A 14,345-nucleotide genomic window follows, 5' to 3' on the forward strand; every position below is an offset into this window, starting at 1 on the left:
CCCAACTTTAATGGTGATAAGGATGTGATAGTGAATGAGATGATAGCTTTAATGGTACTCTTGACTCTTTGGGGAGATTATAGTGATAGAATTATAGGTATGGGTGAAAATTATAGTTTATTGGAGGTGGGGGGTAGTTTGACGGGGAATGACAGGTAGATTTAGGGAGTATGGTAGTGCTGTGTATTGATTGTAGTAATTGTTGGTATTGTGAGAGTAATTTGTAGTGATGTATTGTGATCGTACATATGAGTGTGCAGGTGTTTTGTTGTGTAGTGGAGTGTTAATAGTGAGATGGTACTGTATACTCGTCATAGTGGAGTGATGAAAGAGTAAAAATGTGATGCTCAGAGGGATGATAGTATAATTAACTTGTTTTACAAATGCAGGTGTAGATATAATATTGTGTGTGTGTGTGTTTGAAAGTGTGTATTTGTATGGTGTTATTGTTTATGGTGTGTGTGTATGGTGTTGCTTAAAGGGTGTGTGTGTGTGGTGTTTCAGAGATGCTGGCAGGGCGTGGGTTGCCCCCCGTCCCAGAAGAGGACTTCCTGGCCGATGTTGGTGAAGCCCCCGAGTTGCCGCCCCAGACCACCGCCCCTCTGCAGTACACCGCCAGGCTAACTACCGCCCACACCTACACGCCCACGCCCTCAACCACTCCCTCATACACGCCGACACCCACCTTCACACCCACATCTGCTCAGACTTACACTCCCGACCCGGCCTCCCCCCACACCTTCACGCCCCCGCCCACATCACCAGGACACAAGCCCCTCCAGTCACACCACTACCATGCTCAGGAACAGCAGCAGCAGCAACAGCAAGTGGCTTTGCCCTCACAGTCACCCCCTGTTTACCAGCCAGGTCTTCATCTACACCAGCCACACACACCACCACAACTTCAAGCCAGCACACCACCACAGCTACACCAGCAACCACAGACGCCACCACAGCTACACCAGCAGTCACACACATCATCACAGCTACACCAGTCTCACACCCAACCACAGCAACAGATCCATCAGCCACACACACCACCACAACAATCACTGCACCAGTCCCACACACCACCACAGCTACACCAATCCCACACCTCACCACCACTGCATCATCAACAGCAACAGCCACGGTCATTCATCCGGTCGCACAGTCAACATGAGCTGGGCAGTCACCAAGCGCCGTCTCAAACCCAGCAGCAGCAGCAACCTTCCTTCGTCATTCCCAAGGTGAGGCCCTGTCGCTATCGCACTATCGTCCTCCCTATCCCACCCCCTCCTCAGCCTCCACCTCCACCCCCCCGTCTCCCTTGCTCCTCTATCTCCCTCCTTCATTTCCCTCCCTCTCCTCCCTCATGCCCCTACCTCACTCCTACATATCACTCACCCCTCTACCTCGGTTCGTTCTCTGCCATGATCATCTCTTTCACTCATGTCTCTCGGCTCTTTTTGTTCTCCCTCCATCTCACATTCTTCTCTCTTCTCAGGTTTGCTTCCTTCTCTCCTCAGTTCTCTTCTCTCACTCCATTCTTCCAGATTTGTCCCATTCTCTTCTGCCACGCACATACTGAGAGCCCCTCGCCTTCCACATACCCACTCTCACACATGCACACACTCCTAGATGCGTAACTCGCCTCTCACACACACACACACTCTGTAACGCACACAACCCTCCATGCGGGATACTCATTCATGCAACCTGAAGTTCACACGTGCTGTACCCTTCATTGAGGCGACGGGCAGGGCAGGGCAGGGCGGGTCAGCAGCAGCAGCTAGGCAGGGCACCGGCAGGGGAGGCTAAGGCTTGTCCTGAAAATTTGCGTTAATAATCCTGGGGCGAAGAACAGCTCTCCGGATCACCAGCAGCAACTTCGGGAGGACAGGACCGTGTATTGTACCGCAGAGCTGCTGTGTCTGTGGAGGAATATTATGTGAGTACAGCAACAGCACGGCCAGCAGCAGCAGCAGCAGGAACGGGAGGAACCACAGCAGCACCGCAGCAACGAGGGGTCCCTGCAAGAGCCAGCAGCAGCGTCTTAGTTCACACACACCAAGTTTATCATGTATACCAACTTGTCTGCGGCACATTCGATAAAATTCGTCTGCGGTGCGTCGAGTGGTATATATACCCGCGGTGACGGGCGGGGCTGCGCGAGGCGACTGCGCAGCCGGGGTAGTGGGGTTAAGGGGTGCTGGGGGGGGACCTGTAGCGCCTGGAGGGGATCTGCTCTCTCCATTTGACCACCCGGCAACACACGTTCACATCACATGATAGGAGGGGGTTGGGGAAGGGGGCATTAGAGGAGGGAGTGGGGGATGGGTCAGGATCCATATTTAGTTTTTTTTTTTTTTTTCTTTTTTTTTTCTTTTTCTTTTTTTTTAGTTGGTCTGTTGGATTACTTATTTGTGTCTTTGTCTTCACTCTGCAACTTCACTCATACAACTTAGGAATCTGGCGAGAGTGTATGTACTTACGCAGTCTGGAACTTAAAGGATTACTTGTTCATACCTTTGTCTTCATTCATACAGACAGCTACTGTGTCCTACTCTGTACTTTTGTCTGCACTCGTCCAGCTGCCATATACATAACATCGAAACTAAATATAAAAATGTGTTTATACTTTCCTCTTCTATCACACATCTACCATTCACTCACACAACTACCATACGCGTCACAACTGAACTCATGACGTGAAAAATACGAAAACCATTGTGTTATCTGATAGGAATAAGCTGCTGTGGAGATATGGTGCGAACCGGGATAGGTATAAATACGGACTCACGGTGTACGATAGGATTGAAATATGGATTGAGCAGTAATGACAGGGATGGAGTGGAATGAAGTTGGGGATGAGGGGCCAGAGAGTGGAGAGTGGGTGGGATATCCATGAGGGAGGGGGATGAGGAGTGAGGGAGTGGAAAGGGAAGGATGGAGTGAATAGGAGTAAGAGGGGTGTGGGTAAGGAAGTGAATAGGGGAGAGGGGCGGGAAGTGAGGGAGTCAGTAGGAGGGTGGGGGAGTGTATAAGGCTGAAGAGTGGGAGTGAGGGAGTGAATAGCTGGGAGAGGGATGGGGGTGAAGGAGTGAATAGCTGGGAAAAAGATGGGGGGGTGAGGGAGTGAACAGCTGGGAGAGGGGTGGAGGTGAAGGAGTGAATAGGAGAGTGGTAGGTGTGGTGGGGTGAGGGGTGTGAGGTCCATGTGATACCCACGTGTTCCCCGCCTGGTACTGCCGTGGCCTGCCCATGTCTTGTCTCCAGGGCACCATTGACTAGCCCTGCCCCGAACCCCACCCTCAACCCACATATACTCCTCGCTACATGTTTTCCTCTCCACATATACCTCTCTTTGCTTACACCCGCCACTGCATTTAGCTCTCCACAAATATAGCCTATTGCATTTTCTGTAGCTCGGTACATATTTTAATCTCTTCATGTCTGTGTTCATATAGCCATCTTCGCTGTATAGAGGCTGTGCTACATATATTATTCTCTCTACATATAACTTCCCAAATATAACCCTCTGTACATATTGTCTCCTCTATACACATACTCCTCACCACATATATCCATCTCCACATACAGCCGTCTCAACATAGCGTCCCCTACACATATATCCACAGTACCTCACCAGATGCTCTCCTGTTTCCACATATAACCCTCTCAACATATACCCTCTCCACTATAACCCACTCCACATATACCCCCCACTTCACATATATGCCGTGCCACATACTCTCCTGTCTCCACATGTTAAAGTCCTCTCCACATACCGTCCACATATTCCTCAATTTCACATGTGCTGCACAGTTCTCACTCAGTCCACGTAATCACTTCACTTATTCCACATTCTTTGGTTGACTTTTTCACACCACAAATTCTGCATAATCCACATCGTTGTTCCCCCCCCCCCCCACACACACACACACTCCTTAACCCGTCCGCTCCACATCCCCATTCCACATCATTCTCTTCACTCCACTCATTCACTCCGCCGTCTGTTTTTCATTGCGTCTTCCCATTCCACATTATCCCTTCCGTCTCACTCATTCACTCCACTCATTCACTCTGCTGTTTGTTATTCATTGCGTCTTTCATGGTGTATGACTTATTAATGATACACACGTGGCCTTGTACTATTACAGAGGAATACATAGGGTACAGTGGAGTATGTTTATGGAAGCATGTGTGTATTCCCTGTATGCAGCTGGTGGACGTGTATATATAGCTGTAATACTTACATACATTGACTACCTAGATATACATACATACATCCACTACCTAACATACATACATACATACAGTACGTATACTTACATCAGTCCATACATACATACACATAACCTATGTACACCCACATACATACATACGTACATGCAGACAATTTGTAAGGACAGAGAGAGAGAGAGAGAGAGAGAGGCACATGCTTGCTAACACGCAGACACACACACACATTAGCGCATATGTATACTTAACACACACACACACACACACACACACACACACACACACACACACACACACACACACACACACACACACACACAAGAACAACAAAAACTCGACCCCTCCCCCATAATTCAAGATGGCCGCCGCCCCTCCGCACATTCCTTCGCCCCCTTTTTCTCCCCTCTCAACCCCTCTCTCCCCTTTCCTTCTTTCCCCTCTCACTCCTTCCATCCCCTCTCTTCTTCCTTCCCCTCCATTTTATCTCCTCTCTTCCCCCTTCCATTCCCATCTCTCTCTTTTTTTTTTTTTCCTCCTCTTTTCGACTGCCTTTCTCCACTCCCTTATCCTCCCCCCCCCTCTTTATTCTCCCCTACCATGCCTCCTCTTTCTCCTCTGCTCCCGTCTTCTCCCCCCTCCCCTCATCTTCTTCCATCTTCTCATTCTTGCCCTCCCTTCTTCTTTTTTTTACTTCTCTTTCCCTCCCCCCTTCCCTATTCTTCTCTATCCTCTTCCCTCCCTGTCTTCTTCCCCTCACCCCCTTCCCTCTCTTACCCCTCTGCTCTCTCTCTCTCTCTCCCCCTCATTTGGATTCCTCTCCCGACCCCCCGTCATCTCCTTCATCAATAACTATCTGCTAACACCAATCCCATTACCACCACAGCTACCACCATCACCACCACCACCACCACCAACCACAACTACCACCATCCACAACTACCACCTCCTCCTGTACCTCTGCCACAACTACAATCACCATAACCACAGCTACCATATCTCCCAGCATTGTCACTGCAACTACCATCATCACCACCACGACTACCAACATTACCACCACCAGTACTAACATTACCACCACCACAATCATTACCACCACCAGTACCAACATTACCACAACCATCACCATCAGCCACATCTACCACCATCACCACAACAGTTGCCACCATCGCCACTACCACAACAACTACCATCATCACAGCACAGTACCACAACTACCACTATTACTACTAACATGTTACATCCTCTACTAAACTAGACTACTCTTTTGTTACCTCAGCCTGGCATTGTCCTACTGCTTATCTACCTGCCAACCCACCTACCTACCTACCTACCAACCAACCTACCTACCCTCCCACCCACCAGTCAGTCAGTCAGTCAACCTCCATGTCTACCTCCCTACCTACCCACCTACCTACCTACCTACCTACCAGCTTGCATACTTACTTTCCTGTCAGCTTACGTGTGTACCTACTTACCAACATAATTACCTACCTACCAGAGTACTTACCGGTCTACTGACCCTTACCAGCTATCTTCCAGGTCAGTAGCCATACATTACTTACCAATGTACCAACCAAACTCCCATCCTGCTTCCATACCTACCTACCATTACTCTCACCAATTTACCAACCGCGTCTATTTACCATTGTTCCTACCAAACTAACAAACCCACCTGCCTACCAGAGTACTTACAAAATCTACCAACCATTGTCCTCACCTGCATACCAACCACACAGTCTACCTACCGCTGTACCTACCAAACAAGCCACCTACTTACGCTCAATACCAAACGACCAGCACTCAGCCAGCCAAAGGAATTTCAGATGTTTTATCGACCTTTCTATTAACACATTTATGAAGCATTAAATCACCAGCAGTCTACTTACCCCTCCACCTACCTACCTACCTACTTACTTCCCTACTTACCAACCTACTTCCCCTCATACTACTCGTCAACCAACCTAATACCTACCTTCCAACCTGCCTACATACCTACTACCTACCTGCCTACTTACCTACTACCTGCCTACCTGCCTACCTACTTCTTCCTACATCCAAAACAAGTCACTTCCATACCTGTTTTCTAACCCGTTTTCCTACTTTCCCTCATCACCAGCTTTCCTACCTACCAGTCTGCCTACCTACCTACCTACCTCTTTGCCTACCATCCTTCCTTCCTTCCTTCACACCTACTTACCTACCTACATAGTTTCTCCCAACCAAGCAGTCAATTTACCTACCTACATACCAACCAGCCATCCACCCCGCCTACTTACCAACCAACCAACCTACCTACTTACCCACCTGCCAACCACCCAACCTACCTACTTACCCACCTGCCAACCAGCCAACCAACCAACCATCCTACCCACATTCCCCCAACCACATACCTCCATAACCCCCTACTTACCAACATAACTACCTACTTACCTGCATACCTACCTGCCTACTTACCTTGTGCCCAGCTTAGCATGTTGTTGAGAGATAAGAAGAGATAAGCAACCGTCCTGATAAGAGAGATAGTGAGAGTTACAGGCTGTCTTTCTCTCTACCAAACCCCCCCTCACGGTTAGGACAGCTCTAGTTTTCTTTATCATTTACCCGGACGATTTTATTGATCTGAGAGTGGGTTATAGGAGCAGGGGGGGTGGGGTTGAGGCGTGTGTATTTAATGGAGAGAGTGCTCGTGGTGAAGGGGTTGACTGTTTAACTGGAGTAGGTGGTATTTCTGATAAGCTGTACGGTATTAAACAAGCGACATTTACACACACACACACACACACACATACACACACACACACACACACACACACACACACACACACACACACACACACACACACACACACACACACACACATACATACATACATACACACACCTACATACCTACACACACACACACACACACACACACACACACACACACACACACACACACACACACACTTACATACATATATACACATTCATACATACATACATTCTTACACACACACACACACACACACCGAGGAAATGTCACAGGAAAACTGCAAGGCCGACGAGATTCACAAAGGCATTTACCTATTGTTTCCCCCTGACCCCGGTGAACTGCAGGCTGAAGTTGCCCAGTTTCAGCCGGCCACCCTCTTCCTTTTGGGAGTTAGGGAGGAGATGAGGAACGTTTGTATAAGACTCCAGGTTACATACAGTAGGTGTTAAGTAGTAGTAGTAATAATAATAGTAGTGGTGGTAGTAGTATTAGTAGTAGTGATAATAATAATAATAATAATAATAATAAGTCGAATAATAATGATAATAAGTCAAATAATAATAAGCCGAAGAGAATGATATTACATTTCTTTTTATATTTTGTGGTTAGTTAGAGGGGAGATACTGAGGTGTTGAGAAACAGGTGGATTGTGGATAATATGAAGACATTACACACACACACACACACACACACACGAGAGAGAGAGAGAGAGAGAGAGAGAGAGGAGCATTGTACATTGGTAATTAACCTTTAGTAGCCTATCAGAGAGAGAGAGAGACAGACAGACAGAGACCAGGCTACCATAACCCCCCCCCCTGTAATTAGCCTTTAGTAGTAGCCTATATGAGGAGGGGAAAGTGTAAAGTAGCCTTGTCACTGAGATGGGGGCTACCTTCATTTACACAGGCCGTCCCTAGGGCTACCCAAGGCCTAGATCGCTACGTAGGCCTAGTCTGGTAGTAGGCAGGCTAAGTGTTGTGCTTTGAATATTTCGTTTGATAAGGATAACTGATAAATGTGTGTTTGGTTAGTTTGTTCTGTGATGGTGTGTTTGGCTGATAGGAAGATTAGGGTAAACAGGTTGGGTTAGATTGGGTGAGGGAGCTGGGATAGGGTGGACTGGTTGGGTTAGATTGGGTGAGGGAGTTGGGATAGGGTGAACTGGTTGGGTTAGATTGGGTGAGGGAGTTGGGATAGGGTAAACAGGTTGGGTTAGATTGGGTGAGGGAGTTGGGATAGGGTGAACTGGTTGGGTTAGATTAGGTGAGGGAGCTGGGATAGGGTGAACTGGTTGGGTTAGATTGGGTGAGGGAGTTGGGATAGGGTGGACTGGTTGGGTTAGATTAGGTGAGGGAGCTGGGATAGGGTGAACTGGTTGGGTTAGATTAGGTGAGACTAGAATATGAGAAGAGAATGCGATAATAACAGTAGGTCGGTCGATGAGGCTGGGTTAGGTTAGGAATGATAGGTTAGATTGTTAGGTTAGGTTCTTAGATTACATTAACTGAATTAGAATAAGGTAACACGACACCTGCATTAGCCAGATTGATTACGTTAGACGAAAGGTTACAAACGTGAAGGTCAAAAGGGAATTAGATGAGGTGAACTTTGCCTCCCATGATAAGCGTCTTGTGTTTGTCAGGGTGATAAACTTGATAAACACAGACTGGGAGGGTTTGTGTTAGCGTGAAGGGTTTGTGTTAGAATGGTTTGTGTTACCGCGATTTGGTGTGTTAGTGTGTTAGTTTATTCTAGATTATGGATGGAGTTGCGAAGTATAACGGGGAAAACAAACACCATGTAGTGAGTAGAGGCAAAAAAATGAATAAACCAATAAAGGAGTAACTGGAGCAGGTTTTTAAGAAGGTAGTGTGTTAGACGGTGTGGGGTTACGACCTTTTTACCTCCACTCCTACACAACACCGCCAGAAACCCAAATGTCACTTGCACTACACAATAAACCGCCCTAACAAAACACACACACACACACACACACACACACACACACACACACACACACACACACACACACACAAAACCTCCATCGGTCCTTGTCTTTTCTTCACCCACACCATCACCACCAAAGACCTTCGCTTAAAAATCGTCTGGGTGTAATATAAAAATGAAAAAAAAACAAGTAGCAAATCCCAGAGTAATACACACACACACACACACACACACACACACACACACACACACACACACACACACACACACACACAGACGAGGGGGAGTAAGCGGAGGGAAGGGAAGGTTGAACAGGGGGATGGAGAGTGGTAGTGAGTGGGATGGGAAGACGAGGGAAACGGAGGGATTGAGGAGGAGAAAGTAGGAGATGAAACGAAGGGTGAGAAAGGGAGACGAGGAGTGAGGGAGTAAGAAGAGAAGGATGAAAGGAAGATTAGGGGGATGATGTGAACGCAGGGAGGGAGGGGATGGAGGGGGAGTCAGCGGAGAGGGAGTAGGAGGGATGGAGTATAAGCAAAAAGGAATAAGGGGAGAAGAGAGACAGTGAGAGGGATGGAGTAAAAGCAGAGAGAGCTGGAGATTGGGCGTGAGAGAGAGATGGAAATATAAGTCAGCAGAATAGGAAGTGTGAAGTGAGCACAGATGGTATCGGAGGTTGAAGGGAGGTGTATGTCAGCAGTGTGGGTGTTTATGTGTTGTGCTGACTTGTATGCTGACCACGCTGACCCTTCACCCCTGCCTCATATCCTCACACGTAGCTTCTCACCGCGTATGCATGCCTGACGATCACTTAAATACAACACATAATAAAACACATTAAGTAAAACACATCAGCAAGAATGTAAGTGATGATGGAGTGAAGGGGGTTCGTAGAGACTGCCTTTAACTCCTTCCAAGCACCACCTCTCCTTGTCTAAAATAAATGTCTGGCAGAAGGAAGAATAAAATGCAGAAATACGTGATCAAATGGCAAGGGGTTACATTAGTTGTTGAGATATGCACATGGTCTAGGAACTTACACTCTCAGGCTTCTGTGACTCATCTAGCTGAATTGAGTCATATGTTGTAAGCTTTATAGAGTTGTGCCAACCATGATGGAGTTAATGGTTTCAATATTAACACTCAGGCCTAGACACTTACTCTCAGCTGAATAATATCATCTGGCAATAGCTGGAATAGAATACCAAGAGTTGTCACGAACATAAGAGGGGTATTGAGTCCAGATTTGTAACCCGCATTATCGACATTGATTAGTTTGGTAGAAATCTCGTTTATATCTTATCAGGGCTTCAAGATTGTAGAGGAACTATTGAAAAAAACAAAAAAAAATGCTAGTTGCGTAATTGTTGCTGCTTGAGATGACTGGTAGTTTTGCTAATAATAATCTTGAGTGGCTGTTTCCTACGCATTTACTTTCCAACCTTCCCCTCACCGCCTGGTCCCTCCACCCTCCATCCCTCCGCCCATTTCCCCTTTCCCCCTCATTCTCCATCCCTCCACCCTGCTATAACCAACTCTTCACCCTTCATCCCTAAGCCTTCCTCTTACCTCATCGTCCTCCCCACTCCCCCAGCCCAACCCCCGTCTTCATCCCTCTGTGTAACACCCCAACATTTCACTCCCCAACTCGCCATCCATCATTCTTCAATCTCCCACTGTCCATCCCTTTAAGTTCCGCCACATCTCTCTTTCTCCTCCCCACATTTCCTTATCCTTCTTCTCCCCGCTCATCCTCGTCCCCCTCCTCTCCACTCTGCCTCCGCTTTCTCTCACCATTTCTTTTCCTCCTCCCTCGCTTCCTTATCTCCCATCTCACCTTGTTCCTCCTTCCTCACTTCCTCCACGCTCTTTTCCTCACTCCTATCTCCTCCTTACAATGGTCTCCAGCATACCCCCAACTCCCACCCCCCTGTTTCATTCACTCATATCCTTCATCACTGTCCCTTCTTCCATCACACCAGCTCCTTTATCCCCTGCACCTCTTCTCCATTCTCTCCCCAACCCTTCCTTCTCTCCCCCCCCCCCAAATACCCTTCTCTCTCTCCCTCCTACTCCTCAGTTCCACTCATTCACTCATCCTTCACTGGCTAACCTTGGAGTACAGGGGCAATAGTCCCATAAAGGAGTGTACATTTCAACCCTAACGATACTGATGTTTTTCTATTTGTGGATATCCCTTTTCTTCCCAGCCCAAGTCATCTTTAACTGGGAAGAAGGGTAGCAGTGATGATGGTGGTGGTGGCGGTGATAATGATGATGATGATGAAATTTTCTCTTCGTACTTTGTCTTATGCATCCGGTGTGTTAGTTGGTTTCTCTCCTATTATTTCTTACGCCTGTCTGCTTAATCGTGTGTTCTGTTTTGTGACCTCACCCGTATCAGTTTTTATCGTCTCCTATTTTTCATATTCCTTTTCTTCATCCTTTCAAGTCTGTTTCAGCCTTGACTCTTTTTACCTTGCATTTTTTTGTTATACATTTTTTTTTGTGGTATATATATATTTTTCTTTTGCTTTTTTTTACCTCATACCTGGCTTCCCTGTGATTTTCTTATGGGATAATTTTGTAGTAAGGGAGTTAGCCCGAGAGAGAGAGAGAGAGATGAGTATGTACAGTTCAGTATATCTGGTTTGTTGTAAATGCGTGTCAGAGAGCTAATGTTTGAGTGTGTGTAGATAGCATGGTAGGGTTTGTGTGTGTGTGTGTGTGTGTGTGTGTGTGTGGGTGGGTGGGTGGGTGGGTGGGTGGGTGGGTGTGTGTGGGTGTGCGTATGGGAGGAGCTCAGGCCAATTAGTTTGAGGTCAAGAGTGCAGACATCTCAAGGGAAGGGAGTGGAAGGGAGGGGTAGTTAAAATGGAGGAGGAGGAAGGGGAGGGAAGGAAAGGAAGGGAAGGGAAGGGTGGGGATTGAGTGAAAGGGAGGGGTAGTAATAATGGAGGAGGAAGGGGATGGGAGGGGACGAGAAGGAAGGGAAGGGAAGGGAAGGGAGGGGATTGAGTGAAAGGGAGAAATAGTTAAAATGGAAAGGAGGGTAAGGCATCGTTTCATTTCTCTTAATTTCTCTCTCCCCTTCCTTCATGAGTTCCCCTCCATTTGCGTCCTCCTCTTCTTTCTCTTTCCTCCCTTCCTTTCCCTCTTCTTTCCCCTCCCTTTCCCTCTTCTTTCCCCTCCCTCCATTCCCTCCCCTCCATATTCCCCACAACCTTTGCCCTACACATTCCCCTTACCTAGTTTCCCCTCTGTCTCCCTCCCCTCACTCCTTTCTCCGTCTCTTCCTTTCCCCATCCCCTTTACATCTCTTCCTGTCTCTCTCTCTCTTTCTCAGCCTTATTAACCCTTATCAGAAAACGTCTCTCCCAAGCTGGATAAAATCACTTATCTATCCATCCATCCATCTATCTGTCTATCTATCTACTAGGGACAGCTATCCATCTACTGTCTACTGTCTGGCTGGAGTGCTGAGTAGTTGATAGTGAGAGTTAATGTCTACTTACTCTCAGTTGATGGTAGATAAGGGAGTGGGGAAAGGTTTGGTTGCTCTCTCTCTCTCTCTCTCTCTCTCTCTCTCTCTCTCACACACACACACACACACACACACACACACACACACACACACACACACACACACACGACACGATAATGCCCACTCATCCTGAATCTTGCTTACTCCCTGCCTGCATGTAGACCCTCTCCCTCCCCTTCCCTCCTCCCTCTCCCCCTCCCTCCTCCCTCCTCCATGTCCTTGAGAACCACCACCCCACCCCCCTCATTTACCTACCCTTCCCCCCACCCCCGCAGTTAATCTACTCTCCCCATCACCCCACTGCCTTATCTACCTCTACTCTTTCTCTCCCCAATCTTCCCTCTCCCCATCCTCCTCCTTTTCTCTCTCTCCCTCCCTCATCCTTCATTCTTATCTCCCCCTCCCTCACCTCTTCCTTTCTTCCCTTCCCTCACCCCCACCCGTCTTCATCTATCCCCTCCACCATCACTGTTCTCTCTCTCTCTCTCTCTCTCTCTCTCTATTGATATTGTTGATATTAGCTTGCATTGAAGGGACGGGCACACTCCCTGTTCACGTGGAGAGAGAGAGAGAGAGAGAGAGAAGAGAGAAAGAATTTGAATGGTTATATCGATTTGTTTATCTATATCAGTCTATCTGTCGAGAGAGAGAGAGAGAGAGAGAGAGAGAGAGAGAGAGAGCACATCATACACGACCTGCCAATACACGGATGTACCCATGTATTATTCACTCACTCTCTCTCTCTCTCTCTCTCTCTAACAAAATACGGAATGGGAGACTAGGAAATAATACCATCCAAGGCGTTTTATCTTATTCATTTACCCCTTGCCCTCTCCAGACGATTTTCTTCATCTTAAAGTGGGGCTATAAGCAGTGAGGAGGGGGAGGGGTTATGGTAGGCCTCAGCTAACCCCTCCGGCCCCCAAAAAAATCCTTCCCAGAGCTTAATAAAATCGTCTGACGTCTAAATGTAAATACAAAACGTCAGTATGATTAAAGAGGTGAAGAAGATGAGGAAATATTGTGGATGTGTCTGATGGAGGGGGGACTGAAATGGACTGTTTGTAATACTTGGAGTGGTTGTAGAGGGTGGGAAGGGTAGGTGGTTAGCAAGAACACGCACAGCCACGTGTAATACAGAGAGAGAGAGAGAGAATGATCATGTACAGTATATCTGGTTTGTATTAACTGCATCTGTTGAGAGAGAGAGAGAGAGAGAGACTGGCGCCACTCTCCTGGAAACCGCACCTCACGAACTGCACCAGAAAATAGGAAAAGAACACCTTTTTTTTTATCCCCCTTATTATTATTATTATTATTATTATTGTTATTACTATTATTATTACTATTATTATTATTACTATTATTATTATTATTATTATTATTATTGTTTTTGTTCATCGTCTCCTTCTTCTTCTTAGATTTATTACTCTTGTTTATATATTATTTACAGCCTCTTTTTGGAAGGTGAGAATTTGTGTTATTTTTAGTATTTTTATTTTTATTTATCACTTTTATTGCGATTCTTCTTCTCATTCTTTTCCTACTCTCTCTTTGTGGAAATGACGTAGGAAAGGAATGTTGGTGTGATTTTTTTTTAAGGCTGTGGTTTGTTTGGTTACACACACACACACACACACACACACACACACACACACACACCAAGTTAGTCAGCATGTATTGAGTGTACCGCGCAAATCCTCACCCACACCATCACTCTTGCCATCTCTCACTCTCAAGGTTGCGGCTGGGAAAGAGAGAGAGAGAGAGGGTGGGGGGGTTCCTAGCCACTGGAATTCTTGGTAATAAAACTGCTCTCGGAAACGTTGGCAGTCTAAAGAAATATAATCCCCAACTGCTGTAGTCACCTGTCTC

General features: G+C 46.9%; 1 protein-coding gene across 3 annotated transcripts in view; it reads left to right on the forward strand.

Moving 5' to 3' along the window:
* Nucleotides 1–14,345, forward strand: part of Mondo (MLX interacting protein mondo) — a 146,529-nt gene that overhangs the window by 112,835 nt on the left and 19,349 nt on the right. For all 3 annotated transcript variants that reach the window (XM_080274892.1, XM_080274893.1, XM_080274894.1), the window contains exon 7: nt 505–1,229. In XM_080274892.1, coding sequence (XP_080131018.1) covers nt 505–1,229 — 725 coding nt within the window. The remainder of the gene's footprint in view (nt 1–504; nt 1,230–14,345) is intronic.

This window comes from Coenobita brevimanus, chromosome 60 (genome assembly GCF_032717465.1).
Source record: "Coenobita brevimanus isolate Jiangsu-jjx chromosome 60, ASM3271746v2, whole genome shotgun sequence".
NCBI lineage: Eukaryota > Metazoa > Arthropoda > Malacostraca > Decapoda > Coenobitidae > Coenobita > Coenobita brevimanus.